The 14,684-nt window shown below is 52.0% G+C and overlaps 1 protein-coding gene across 15 annotated transcripts in view; it reads right to left on the minus strand.

Moving 5' to 3' along the window:
- Nucleotides 1-7,709, minus strand: part of SEPTIN8 (septin 8) — a 25,831-nt gene extending 18,122 nt beyond the window's left edge. For 7 of the 15 annotated variants that reach the window (XM_081034927.1, XM_081034925.1, XM_081034916.1 and 4 more), the window contains exon 1: nt 7,451-7,617. In XM_081034927.1, coding sequence (XP_080891053.1) covers nt 7,451-7,480 — 30 coding nt within the window. In that variant the 5' untranslated portion in view covers nt 7,481-7,617. Of the gene's footprint in view, nt 1-5,654; nt 5,910-7,450 lie in introns of those variants that run through there. The other 8 variants (XM_081034921.1, XM_081034918.1, XM_081034928.1 and 5 more) reach the window with 7 other exon arrangements.
- Nucleotides 7,710-14,684: the final 6,975 nt, after the last annotated feature.

The following is a 14,684-nucleotide window of genomic DNA, read 5'->3' on the forward strand; positions in this document are numbered from 1 at the left end:
ACTGCTCTAGTCTCCAAAGTGAAACTCTTTGAATGCAGAAAAACCGGGAGAAATCAGGGAGGAAAAGGACAGGGAAGGGAAAAGCATGTAAAGGAAAACATCTCAGTGTTTACAACCAAAGGAGCAGATGTCAAATGATGATACCATCACCTCGCTGAGGACCACCTGTGCCGTCTGAGCCCAGTGACCGACAGTCTTGTCCGCAGTCCCTTCCCCACCCTGTGTGGCAGACACCACTATTGTCCCCATCATACAGGTAAGAAAACAGGTGCCCACCACCTGGAGAACTAATGAGGGCCGAGCAGGGACTCGAGAGCAGCGAAGCCCTTGCCCAAACCACTCTGCTATTCTGCCTCTGCTACTCTTACAAGGCTCCCCACTCATTCATTCAGCCACTCAACACATGCTCACTGGGCACGTCTGCTGTGCCAGACACTGGGATGGCTGCCAATGGAAAGATGAGGAAACCGGATCCTGGGCCTTGGGGGCTCAGTCTCACTCAGTCTAAATTCAAAAACCTGTAGAGGCCAGGCAGGTAATGGGGATGGGTGAAGGGGAACAGTATAGTCACAACAAGCAGGGCTCACAGTTACCAAGCACTTACTGTGCACAACTCGACTTTAATCTCTTTAGTCCACCCATCAGCCCCACAAGGTAGGCCGGAACGTTATCTCCATTGTACAAATGAGGCCCAAGAGATTAAGTAATTTGCCCGAGACCACACTGCTCGGGAGGGTGCAGCCAGGATCTGAACAGAGACGGTAAGACTGCAACACAAATGCTTCCAGCCCCATCGCTCCGCTCCCTGCTGGATGAAACAGCCACTGAGTGTGGGGTCCCTGGGGAGAGGTGGGAGCCGTGGGGAACTGCACAGCCTGTGCTGAGTCCACAATGGCCATGGTTCTGTGACTCCCGCCAACTGTGGGAATGCAGACCTTGTATTGGCAAATCTTCCAATTTTTCAAGAGAATCTAGACAGCTAGATTTTGAAGAAACCCCTTAATTTTTAAAGGTTGGACACTACTACAGACTGAGACTACCATGAGGACCCAACAAACACGTCTGGGGGTTGGACCCGGCCCACGACCCGACCGTCTACCTCCTCCCGGGGCTGGCAGGAGAGTGCCCCAGAAGAACTGTATGCCCGCTCCCATCCTTGGGGCATGGAGTCCCACAGGAGCCGCTCTGCCGGGAGGAGCCTTAGAGCTGGACAACTTGAGTCGGGACCCTGGGGAGAGGCAGATCCAGCTGTTTCTGGCCCTTTCACATAGCCAGCTCCGGGGGCACTGGCTCAGGGGCTCTAACTGTCCTCAGAGCTCCAGGACAGAGTTGGCAGCTCTGAGCTCTCCACACACAGTGGGAAACGCCACGGGGCCATTATCCCCTCTCTAATCACTAACAAGCTTTTGGCTCCTGAGCTAGGCTCCAGGCTTCTATGTCATCATTTCTTTGGCACATCAAAGACAACAACCAAAATAATAACTGCTCAGGCCAGCTGCATTCCTCCATGCCCGGCCGTCCAGAACAAAGTGGAGAATGGCATTTTGTTGTGCAGCCCAGTGGATAACTAGGACGTCCTTTTCCTGACCAGGAAATGCTCTGTCTGAGCCTTGTGGAGAAGCCTAATCACCAGCCAAGAGAAGCTGCCCTTTTTACCAAGAAGAGAGGTAGGATCTGGGGAGAAACCATGTCTCACGGCGTGCCCACACAAAAACAGGCTTTCATCCAGAAGGAATTAGAAATCTGCTGAATGTCTGAACCAACAGAGCCAAGGAAGCTGTAGGTGAATAAAGACCTCTGAGATCAAACCTCCCAAACTAGGTTGGTTATTAGGGTGGGAGCAGAGGTGAGACCCCACCATAAGTGCATTTGATGCCTGAATTCTGGACAAAGAGCAGCCCCCTACCCAGGCTTTCCTCAGAGTTCTCTGGTGCCTGGGACTCCCAACACTTTTCTCCCCATCCCCACACCCCAGGTTCACATGCCTGGCCCCCACTGGCCTGAGCACCCTGCCAGGCAGACAGGAAGCCCACTCCACAGGGGAGCTCCAGCTCTGGGGGTAGGTGTGGGCTATAAAGTTGTGCAGTGGACCCAGGCGTCATTGCGTCACTGGGAGCCTTCTCCACCCATGCTTCTGGCACTAACCACCCCACCCCCGCTCCAGCTACTCTAAGCAGCCTGGGCCTTAAATAACCAGAGCAGAGGCCTCTGGCCAGAACCCGTGGTCATAGTGCAACTGTCCTTGAGTCTGATAGGAATCCGAGGAATTTTCCCAGGAAAGGCTTAGGCTCTGGGCCCAGGATTCCACAGTAAGCCTCTAAGCCCAGGTCAAAGGTTACGGGAAATAACCACAGGGATGCATGTGGGAGCTGGTGGGGGGATGCTGCTACCTGGGGCCAGGAGGGAAGAACAGAGGCAGGATCTACCTGTGCCGAATCAAGAGGACACCTGGGAAGCAAAGAGTCTCTCTAAGACAGCAACAGAGACCGGGGAGAAGGATCGACCTTCATGACCACAACATGGTGGCCGATGAGATAACGACGGCCAGATGGCAGTTGGGCCCCAGGAGGAGGCCACCAGTCACCTCACAAGACCAGACATCCCCTCCCCATCCTGGGAACCGAAGCCAAACTTTGGAAGCAAAACGACCCCCAGAGTCTGAGGCCATCTGAAGCCCTGACCCCAATCCTCCATCCTCTCTGCTTTCTACTCTTACTAAGGGGCGCTGTCCTTTCTGCACACAGACAACCAGGGCTGCGCTTACTAATGCGGGATGGCTTGCTGCACACTCATGTCAAAACCAGGTTTCCAAGAAACCAAGAGCTCGGTTACTGGTCTCTGGGCCCCCCCACCCAGCCCCAGGCCAAGGACACAGACACATTCTTGGGCTTTGCTGTGCAGCCTAAAGGGAGTGGTCCATCCCACCAGGGAGCAGCTGGGGGAGCGCTCTGGGCCTCGGAAGGTACTGGAATCCCAGGCGTCCACACTTTCCCACCTAGCTCAGGGACTCCAGCGGCAGCCCCCACCCCAACCCCAGCAGGGAAAGTCGTAAGTGGTCTAGACATCCCTGGAAGGAATCAGCCTGTGTTCCACAGTGAATGAGACCCTACCCTTGGAAAGGGGAATGTGGGCAGCAAAGGTGACCCTGACCCCTCCAACCCCACGATGGATGCTGGTGCTGGGAAGGGGCAGAGGAATGCATGGGCACCAATTTGGGCCAACGGCGGCTCAGGGCAGCACTGCTCTACTTCTCTGTTGTTGGCCCCGTTCGCCCCAGCTCCAGCCAGAGTATCAGCCTCACACCCAGGCACCTCAGCCAGACCTGATGAGTGGACTTGGATCCATGCCCACAGCCCATACTGAACCCTAGGCCCCAGGTGCCCCAAGCCCAGGAGGCCCCTCAGAGAGGAACCCACACCTGCAATCTGAAATAGGCCCTTACTCCCTCCTCCCCTGGGTCTGTTCCTCTAATGTGGCCTCTAAGGTAGGGGCCGAGAACCACCTGGAAGCCATGTGGCCTGAGGAGGAGAATATCTCGTTTGCCCCAAGACTACCTAGGACAACTGATGTCACAGCCAAGATGCCCCTCGCCGTCTTCCACCACCCCTCCCAGCCATGGTTCCTCACATGAACCCTGAGGAGGCAGATGGCTCTTGCAGAAAACACCCCAGCTCTATCATGAGGGCATGCTGACCTTGGGGGGTATCCTTTTCCCAGGCAGATGTGTCTCCCTCCTGCCTGCACAGCTGCACATCTGGTTGTCTGGCAAAGCTTGTGTCTTGAGGGCCATGCCTGGGGATCCCGAGACCCTAACTGGCAGCATAGAGGCAGGAAGGCTGAAGAGGCTGCAAGGGACACACAGAGCTCAGCCAGCCCTCAGGCCCTTTGCTCTGTCATTCTGCAGCTGCTTGGTCTGGTAGCTGGACCCAAGCCACAGGGACATTCGTGGTAGTTACTGGCCCAAATATGCACCTCCACAGAGCCCACCTCAGGGCTCAAAACTCAGAGGGCTCCACCCTCTGCCATTTCAAGTGGTGCTTGAGCGCGGGGGTTGGGTCTCAGGCCCAAACTTGCCAATGTCCAACCCAACCATGGGCTGCTGGCATCAACAAGATGATGGACAGAAAGCATCCAGCGCCCTCCCTGCCATCCAAAGCTTCTGACAAGAGTCAGGCCCTGGGTCCTGGCCTCCCTTCATTCTCGCATCCAGTGACAGTGTGGTCACTGTTCCTACCCTGGTTAGTCACTTGTCATGTGCTCCCTTGGATCACCAACGTCTCAGACCAGGCTCCCTACTCAGACCCATTGAGATCCCAGGCAGACCTTCCTAAGGTGAGGACCCACAACATGGTACAATGCCCACGAGAGAAAGAGGGCAGGGCAGACCCATCTCCCAGGGGAAGGTGGGCTCACTTTGAACCCTCAACACCACCAGGCACTGAGAGCTGCACAGAAGTCTCTTGCTCAGCTCTCATTTCTCCTTTGGAACAGCTCAGCAAGGAGATTCCTGGACATTTTTACAGGACAGGGAGATACCACTCTGTGACAGAGCCCCATGTGGGCGAGAGGGCCGCCTCTTACCATCCCTTCCCACCATCTCCAGCTTCAGGGAGGGAACAGGCACTCCCTGTATAGCCTGCTTCTTGGGGAAGTGTCAAGATTACAGGGGTGACAACGGAAGTGACAGATGGTGCTGGGGATAAAGCAGAGATGGGCGGGAGGAGTGACTGGCTGGGAGGAATGCCAGGCGTGAGGTTGCCATGCTGCCACACTGCACACTTCTTCTGCCTCCCCCTCATATCGTCACTTTCCCCTGGCCCTGAAGCCTCCCTGCCCACGGAGTCTGAACCCTGCCCCATGAGACCCTGACCAGAGAAACACAGGAGATAGTCCTCGGGGCAACAGAAGGTAAGTCCGTGAGTCTGGGACCCAGTAAGGAGGAGGGGCAGCAAGAGTAGACAGACAGGAGTCTGGCTGCCCCAAGAGGTCAAGAGGTAACAGAAAACTCCCCAGGGGGCTCACCCAGGAGATGTCAACCCTAATCCCATGGCCTGGTCTAGGGGTGAGCAGGGCCCAGCCAAGACGTAAAGGCTGCTGAGCCTGTGGTGTTTCCATCACACTATGTGGAACAGGAACCCAGCACACACCGACCTCAAAGTACAACCCTGTATGTTCATCTGAGCTCCAGGTTGGGACAGTTCCCAGCCCTCCAGGGCTGGTCCGACCCCAGAACCAGCCTGAAAGGCAGTGTAGACCTGCCACAGCTCAATTAGATCAGAGCCTCATGGACACAGCTTAACACCAAAGTCACGGCTGGGGCTGGCCAGACACCTAAGCATATCTCTGAACATGCCATAGACTACAATTAACCTTCCATGAACCCTTTGAAGAATATCAGTGTGGTAGTGTCCATTTTATAGCAAGATAAAGGAAGAAATTATTTTCCCAGGATGACAAGCCAGGGGAGGAGAATGGAGTCCAGACTCCTAAATTCAGGCCAAACCCCACCCAAAGTCTCCACCCAAATACAACTCGGTCCAAGTCCTCCAAGGAGTCTGACAGCCCAGAGCCTTGAGGGCGTGGAGCACATCCATCCATCCAGCTTAACCTAGCACAGTAATCCAGGCCCCTGAGCTCAGGCTGTATACCCTTACCTGAGTCCGTCCCCTTTGTGTCTCAGCTCACCATGAGGATAACACCTAAAATCCTCCCAGAAATGGTCAAAGAGCAAGCATAGAAATCTGAGGGGAAGGGCCTTTCCAGTCCACCTCCCGGCAGCGCAGCTGGGCCCCTCAGCTTGCTCTCTGAGGACAAGCTCTGGACAGTCAGTGATGGGAGGGTGCCGGATAATGGAACAAACGCATTCTCTGCTGCCTTCTCACACAGGCCAGTCTTCACACCACAGGGGCACTACAGATGACAACACAGAGGGTTTAAATAACTTGTCCCAAATCACATGGCCGGCTAGGATTCATGTCAGGCGGTCTGAATCTGGGTGCTCTACATACCGCTCCCACCTGCAAGACCAACGGTTAGAGCAACCTCTCACCACAGACAAGCCCCAGACATAACTTTCTGGTCAGCTGGGCAGGAAAAATGCACACAGACACACACACTCACAGGTCTCTTGGCCTCCAGCTAATTGGCAGGTCTGTTAGGATCCTGGCGCTGCCATACTGGGGTACATAAATTCTGGTTTACAGTGCAGGGGTGAGGTGAATCTCTGATTCCTCCAACTTCTGAATCGGCTCCTCTTGTATCTAAACTTACTTAACTGACACACAGCCCCCACCCCAATGAAAACAAAACACGTCAGGCTAGAAATTATGAAACCAAGAGCTCCTGCTTTAGTTATGCATATTTCCAAAATAGACCAACAAATGTATTTTCAGATTAAAGGGGAAATTTACATACATAAATTCAGATGACTGTATTTATAGCATTAATTACATAAGCCCTGGCTCCCTTATTTAGCCCCAGACCAATTCCTTATCAGTCGCAGATCCAGCTTTCCCCCCTCCCCCCCAACAGCCCCGGGCTGTCCCTCCCCCTTCCCTGCCGACCAGGGCCTCACATGCTGGCAGGAGGACACAGCTTCCTTCACTGTCACAGCCCAGCCTTCCAGACACACCCAGACCCAGCCTTAGACACCAGAGGACAAGTATACACAGCTCCCAAAAGGCCCCTCTCCCCCGGGGAAATTAGAAAAACCTTTAGGAAGTTGACCATCGGCCGGATCAGGCCCAGAGACCCCTGCAGGGACCAGCAGGGCCCTCCGCCCTGCAGAAGGCATTCCCCAACCGGGGCCCAGACCGACATCCACTGGGCTGGATGTGGAGTCGCGCCTGTTCCTTGGGAATGGTTGCCTCGGACCCGACCACTGAGGCCGGACCTACCTGGAACTGCGTCCAGGATCCCGCCGCTTGGGTGGGCGGTGGGCGCCGGGGGGGGGGGAGGAGAAACAGGCCCCGGGTCTTGGGGCCCAGTCTGCCACCGCCCTGAACTCGTTCGGGGGACTCCCCGGACGCCTAGGGCTCGCGCCTCCGGGGGACACCGGGGGTGTCCATCCAGCAGCACCTGCGCGGCCAGGCGGCTCCCCAGCTGTGCAGGAAGCGGCACCGGAGACGTGGGGCTCCCGGCGTCCCGGACCCCCCCTCCCGCCCCGCACCTGGCCCGAGCTCCTTCCCGCGAAGGGGCCGCCTCTCCTGCGCCCCGGGGGGCCCCGCCAGCCGCCCGGCGGAGCTCGCAGCCCGACGCCCGGGACCCCGGCGAGCGCCGCGCACCGCCCGCCCCGGGGTCCGCGAGCCGCCCGGCGTCGAGGCCCGGCCGCGCGGCGCTGACAGCCCGGCCCGCGCCCCGTCCCCCCGCCCCCCCGCGCGCCCCCCGCCCGCGCGCCCCCGCGCCCCCCGCGCGCCCCCCGCGCGCCCCCCGCGGCCCCCGCGGCCCTCACCGGGAAGCGCTCCAGGTCCGCGGCCGCCATGGCGAGCTCCGCACCGGGCGGGCGGGCCGCGGCGAGCAGCCGGGGCCGCGACGGGGACAAGCCGGCGGCGGGACGCGCTCCGCCCGGGCGGCTGCGGCTGAATGGATCCAATATGGCCACTTCCTGGAAACTCCCCTTGGCGGCGGCGGCGGGAGAAGCCGCGGAGCCGCCCCCGCCCCCGCCCGCGGGACCGGCCTCCCCGCCCGGCCCGGCCACGAGCGCAGCCGGAGCCCCGCCGCTGGGACGCCGGGGGGCTCGGCCGCGGGCGGGGGCGCCGGCTGCGGGGGCTGCCGGGACTTGTAGTCTGCGAGCTGGGGGGCGCGGGCGGGCCGTGGGGGGGGCCGGGGCCGCCGCCTGCCGGCCTGCCGCGTGTCCCTGCGACGCCGGCGCCGCGTCCGCGTGGGAGCCCCCTCCGTGGGTCGGAGAGTGGGGTGCGCGTGTGCCCCCGGGGTCTCCGCCCCCAAGCGGCTTCCACCGCGTCGGAGCCTGCAAAGGCACGGGAAACACCCGCCAGAACGTCGGTGGGCGGCCTGCGGCCCGTCCCCACCTGATGCTCTGGTCGGTGCCGAGGAGGGACCCGGGGCGGGACCCGCGCGTCCGGCCGGCGGCCTTCCTGCGCAGGGGACCGGCCCTCGGCTCCTTGCGCAACGAACGCGCAGGATGCGCAGTTCAGGGCCGGCATCTGTGCAAGAGAAAAGCCGAGCTGGACGATCCAGGCATCACACTGCCAGTGACCATCACCCCACCTGCCCCAAGGGCTTGGGGCAACGTCTTAATGGAGTCTGGGCGCTGTGCAAAGAGGACCACTGCTCCTAATGCGGGCACATTCCCTCTGCTGATCTCACTCTCCAGAACGTGCACACAACTCAGAAAACTAACCCTTCTGCTTAAGCCGAAGTTACCAGGGGGCTCTGGTCCTTTTCACTGACTATCATGCAAAACCCAGCTCCCGATCCACTGAAATCCTCCTTTTCTTTCCCTTCCCTCTGCCTTCCTCTTGCATTGTCTTTAGGAATATGGCAAAGTTTGCCTCTCGTTCCTCCGCTGGCCTCATCCGCCGTTGACACAGCCTCCACACCGTCCCCCCTCCCACCCACGAGCCCCCCAATATCTTCCTGAGAAACAACGGCCCTGTCCCCACTACTCAGAAACTTGTGCCCAAGACCGTATCTGAACGTGGCTCCTGGCTTTAAGAGGACCCTCTTCCCTGTCCTTCCACTCGCTTTCAGTCATATCTTACCCTGAAATGGCTTTCCCCTCTTTTCCCTCCCAGGCAAACCCGCAGCTTGTCACCAAGCTGAACTGACATCACGCTGGGCCTTTCTGACTCAGTGTTTTCACTCTGTTCCTCTCTATCATGATGTTTCACATGCTGCATTGTAGTTATCTACGAGAAACGCGTGGAACAGTGGGTGAGGAAGCTGGACCTACGGCAAACCACCTGGGTTGACATCCCGCCTCCATCCCTTGCTAGCTTTTTAACCTTAAGCAGTTTACTTAACTCTGTCTCTCTTTCCTCCTCCCCAAAATGAGAATAATTATAGTACCTGTGTCACAGGATTAAATGAGATGAAATAAGTAAAGGGCTTTAAATTATACTTGAAATAAAATGTTTGATAAAATCTCCCTCTTTAGACTACAAAAGCAGGGGGCTGGGGGAGAGAGGAGAGGGAGAGAGATGTTGAATTGATCATCCTAGGCCATACCTGGTATTTCCTTTTCTTTTCCTACAACTGGCAAGAAATCTGTTCTAACTGCCATTTTCTGCCCTGGGATCTGCCCTAAACAATCTTTAGAATGGTCTCCCCCCCACCCCCCCTCCTCCAGTTGGGTATATTTCAAAATATCTACTTCTTGCAGCCCCAGCTGGTGGCTGAGAGAAGGAAAAGCCCAGATTATAGCTGACTCGCTTCTCTTGGGATATGTTCACTCTATTAGGAGAATTTTCACCTATTCCCCAAACCCCAAACTTCCTTTTATGTCCTTTCTTCTTCCTTTTCTCCTCCAGTGCTACTGCTGGTCAGAACTACTGAAGGAGTGAGGGTTACCTGTGGGGACCTGGGGCACCACAAAGGTGAATGCAACAATCATTTCTCACATGAGGCAAAGTGTTATTTCTTATGGCAGTGTTGCCAAGTATCTCTCAAGAGAAGCTCACAGATGTGATATACACACAGTTAGTAGTCCCACAGTTAAATAACTATATGTATGGAATGCTGGGTCCCATGTGGGAAAAGGTTTCTGTAGAAGTCCTCAGAGCTTTTGATAAGCTAATGTGCACTGTCACTGAGAGGTAAAAGGACTATGCAGCTCTCCTCAGAGTTAGCTGACACCCCACATACACACCCAGCGCTGCACTGCACTTGAACGTGACAGACCTCACTGTTGCTTATCTTTTGCTTTCGTTTATAGTTTCTTTTGTCATACAAAAGTTTAAAACGTTGCTGTTGTAAAGTTTACCTGTTATTTCCTTCATGGTTTTCACCATAAAACCTCTTTTAAAAAATCTTTCCCTATCTTAAATTCATAAAGAGATTCTCTTTGTATTTTTTATAAAATGTTTTAAAATTTTTGTCACATTTATGTCCATCAGTGATTTGTTTATGTGTGTGCCAAACCAATTGTTTCATCTTACCCAATGATGTACAATGCAAATAGAATCACAGAGTAAATTTCTCTGTGAGTGTCAGTCTGTGGATCAATTAAGATTATGTTCAGTTGCTTCAACAAGATAAAAGTCATTCTCATGTTAGCCAGATAGGCAGTCTGGGTGACGTGATATTCTCCACACACCTTCTATGTTGTTTTGCTTTGAAAGGTCTTGACCTCATGGTCCCATATGGTGACTTTAGCATCCCAGGCAGCAGGAGGGAATGAAGGTGATAAAGAAAAAATAAACAAACAGTCTCAAATGATTCCAGAAGTTGCCACATGGCATGTCTGCTACATCCTATTGGCCAGAGCTGGGAAATGGGGTCTTTATTCTGACCATCTAATGTACAGCTAAACATTCCATAAAATGTTAGGAGAGTAGACATGGGGAGACAGCTGCAATCTCTGGCAAGTCTGTTTCTGGACTATTTATCCTGTTCCAATGAGATGCCTGAAAAAAAACTTTTTTAAATATTTTAACACTTTTCTTTGTTTATTTTGGAAAACTAAACTATTTAAAAATGGCAAGCAAGAAAATAATCAGCTATATACCACTTTTCAGAATCAGCTGTAGAAATGACCATTCCATTCCATCATTCCAGAAAGTTTTCTATGCATATTTACAGATCAGAGGAAAGATCATAGAGATATTTTATAAGAATTGGACTGTAATACACATGGTATTTTAATAAAAAGTATTAAATTTAATTTTACTTGAATTTAAAAGAAGTTGAAGTGAAACTGAAGGAAGAGTTGTACTTTAAATGTTTCTTAACCACAGGAGATATTACTTCCTGAAAAAAACACCTCTGAGGTTAAACAAAAAATTGTGAAAAACATTAAGAGGTTCAAGTCATTTTTTTTTTAAAGCACACATTTCAATTATGTGTGTGTATCAGCTGTCATGATTCTTTCCATCTTTCCATCTCCGTTGACCCTGCCTCCTGACTTTTGTTACTTATATTATTATTGTTACATTATCGAGGTTTATGATAATCATATTCTGTTCTGTAAAAACATAATTACAGGGCCGGCCCGGTGGCTCAGGTGGTTAGAGCTCCGTGCTCCTAACTCCGAAGGCTGCTGGTTCGATTCCCACATGGGCCAGTGGGCTCTCAACCACAAGGTTGCCGGTTCAATTCCTGGACCCCCTGCAACTAGCAACAGCAACTGGACCTGGAGCTGAGCTGCGCCCTCCACAACTAAGACTGAAAGGACAACAACTTGACTTGGAAAAAAATCCTGGAAATACAAACTGTTCCCCAATAAAGTCCTGTTCCCCTTCCCCAATAAAATTTAAAAAAAAAAAAAACATAATTACGTAGGGACTTGTGATAACGAAAAAAAATGGAACAAGCATTGCTAAGAGAGTCACTTAAAGTTGAGGCAGGAAACTGTTAGGGTGGTGGGGCCTATTCGTCCTATGCATAGCTTATGCCTCAGTTGCTAAAACCATTGCTAAATTCAGCTCAAGACTGAGTCATAAACATCCTGGGAAGGCACCTGCTGCATGGACACAGACGGACTTGACCTCCTCCTTGTATTTTTTGCCTCCCTTGTTTGCATATTGGAACTAACCAATCCCTGTTCACCTAGCCAGCAAGACTCATTTGCATGAAAGAATTCCATTTTGTGGTTTTTGCTTTTATAAACCCTGCCCTTCTTTGTTCTGTTCCCACAGCAGTTTGGGTTGCTACCTGAATCTGTGTCTACACAGGGTTACAATTCTTTTTGCTCAAATACATGTTTTTTATTCTGTATCATAACATCACAACCTAAATTTTTTTATTAACACTTTGTTTACGGTCTAGATATTTTTAAATGAATTCAATAGTCACTCTTCCTGTTTTCAAGACTTCTCCATTCACAAGTTCTTTATTTCAATTCATCATCGCTTAATGGACTGAATTTCATTGTTAAGCTGTTTTTCCAAGAAGCATTTTGAATGTGTAAGAATGTCTCTCTGTTGCCATTACACTAGAACCTTATCTTGGCTGGGTGTCACCTTCTTGGGTCTCACCTTCTTTGCCATAGAACATAGCAGGTTTTGCTCCTTCTTCTTCTAGGAAGAACTCTGAGACCAGCCTGAACTTCCCCCTTGTAGGTGACTTTCTTTTCCTGCTTGTATTCGTAAAGAAGTCACTATTTTTTTTTTAGTTCAATGACAACTAAGACATGTCTCAGTATTAAACATTCCGAATTAAGCTTTTCTGGAACATAATGTGTCTTTCAATCTGCAGTTTTAATCTTGTTTTTTTCTGCATTAGACATTCCCTTTTGTCTCTATTTTTGGTTTCTTTTTTCAGGTCTATCAATCTTTGTATTGGCTTATCTTCCTCTATGTTCCATTTCTATTAATTCTGATTTCCTGAATCTCTTTACCTTGTTTAGATACCCCAGTTCAGTAATTTGAGTTTCAGTGCTGTCAGTTCTCTTTCTTATTAGTTCTACTTTATTTCTTCTATAATAATATTTTTGTTCTCAATTTGTTTCCTTTCCATCAGTTCCCTTGTTTTATCATCCCATCTTGGAGCCTCCAATTTATTAAATTCATGTTCTCATTAAGTCATTTTGTATGTGAAGTAGTTGTAAGGAATTTCCTTTGGGAGAGAGGGGAGAAGCCCTTGTCTTTTGCCCAGTGTTTTCCCTCTACTTATCGTTAATAATTTGCTGCCATGTGTTTTCATCCATTTCTTATTATCTTGGTTTGATGGCTCTGTCCAGGCCTTCTTCATGCTGCTGTAATATGATGGCAGGAGAGGATGACTTACTTAGCATCTCCCCATTGTTTGAGACCAATTTGTTTTTCCCTCTGAGCAAAGTGAGAGGCTGGGTGTTTGAATTCCGAGTACTCTTTGGCAGGCTGGAGGGGAGGAGGGAAAGAGGAGAGCTCCGCAGAGGCAGAGTGCAGTCTTGGCTGGAAGACCTGTGCATGCTCCTGCCCTGAGGTTCTAATGAATGTCTTACATAAGGCTCATGTCACCTGATTGGGGCTGGAGAGGAGAGCCCTATACAGCTTTTTCAAGGAAGGGGGATAACCCAGGCTTTAGATCAATTTCTCAAGTTGAGTGTTGTTCTGGAGTCTTTATTTCCATCAGCTGAGTCAGCTCAGTGGATCACGTTCCCTGCTTCCCCTATGTCTCCCCGCGCACTTTTCAATACGGCTCATTCAGAAGAGGAAGAATATAAGGGCACGACTCACATCTGTTTCCTTTCAGATTCAGGAGTACCAGGAAGAATGTTCAGGATTTTGTCAATTTCTGGTACTGAGGACATGGTAGGGAGCAGAGAGGTGCTGTGCCACTCCTCACCACTCCAAAGCCTTCTGTCTCTTTCTTTGGAAGCCAAACTTGAAGTTTATTGTACTGGTTGCTGATAGTAAGTTTCCCGTGGGATCTTAGCTACTTTATTTTGTTAGGCACTGAGAGAGAGAACCTCTGTGGGGAAGCTGGTATCCGCTGTCTGTATCCTGAAGTGCCCCTACACATTTTGAAAGCAGCATTTGCTATCTCTGGCTTTCAGGTCTGACTTGTATCAATGCCTGTGAAATAATACAAGGCAAGAGCAAATCCGAGGAGACTACTGGGTCCCAGGTACAAATTTCCCAAGTCCCAGGATGCCCCAGCCAGGCAGGCCATCTCTCCCATTTTGTGAACATGACTCTTAACAGCAAGATTTAGGAATTACAGTCAAATGGCAGTACTGCCAGGTTGAGGCCTAGACCACGAGTCCTGGCCTGATGGAAAAAGCTATTCCAGAGAGAAGGAACCATTTTCTGCCTTCTTCTTCCAGGAAGACTGGGCAGAGTCTGCACCAAGGCTGGATGCAGGAACTGTGGTACAGGGGGAACCACCAGCAGAAAGCAGCCCTTCTCTGGCCTCATGGGTCTCTGGCTGTCCCCTGCCTCAGAGTCCCACAGTGGAAACTACATGCTGCAGGGGCGACAGGAAGCGTGTCAGAACAGTCCTCCCTACCTTTCGCCAGAGCATTTGGCATCGATGCCCTGTACACAAAGCAAGAGGAATGCTTTGGAAAACCCTGGAAATGAGAATCTCTGCCTTTTTTCACAGAAGAGATTCCTCGAACACATGGGTCCCTGGGTCCCTTGGGAGAGCCCTGAGACCAAAGTTCTCGGGGACACATCCAGGTTTTCTAGGGCCTGAGCTTATAGAATGTGGAAGCCCTTCTTTAAGAAAAGAATACACAAGATTAGGTATGGAAGTAATTATTTATTTAGAATGAGAAGAGAGCAGGACTTAGAAGGGACCCATGCAAAGTGAGAGGCCTGAAAATTTAAGCTTCATGTGTTTTAGGAGGTCCAGGTTGCCCTCAGTAAATGGGTCACAGAGACACCCACAGGTCTCCGTGCCTGAGTCTACAGGGACTCTTGAAGCAACCCCCATGCTCCAGAGCTGCCTGCTAGGAAAGAACCCCCATTCCAAACCTGACCTGGAGGGCCCGAGGACAGGGGTTGATGCCAACTTTATAAGGCACCCCATGTGATCTGCCCCTACCCACATCCCTGAAACAGGCACATTAAAACCTGGTCCTT

This window comes from Rhinolophus hipposideros (assembly GCF_964194185.1).
Source record: "Rhinolophus hipposideros genome assembly, chromosome: 23".
NCBI classification, from domain to species: domain Eukaryota; kingdom Metazoa; phylum Chordata; class Mammalia; order Chiroptera; family Rhinolophidae; genus Rhinolophus; species Rhinolophus hipposideros.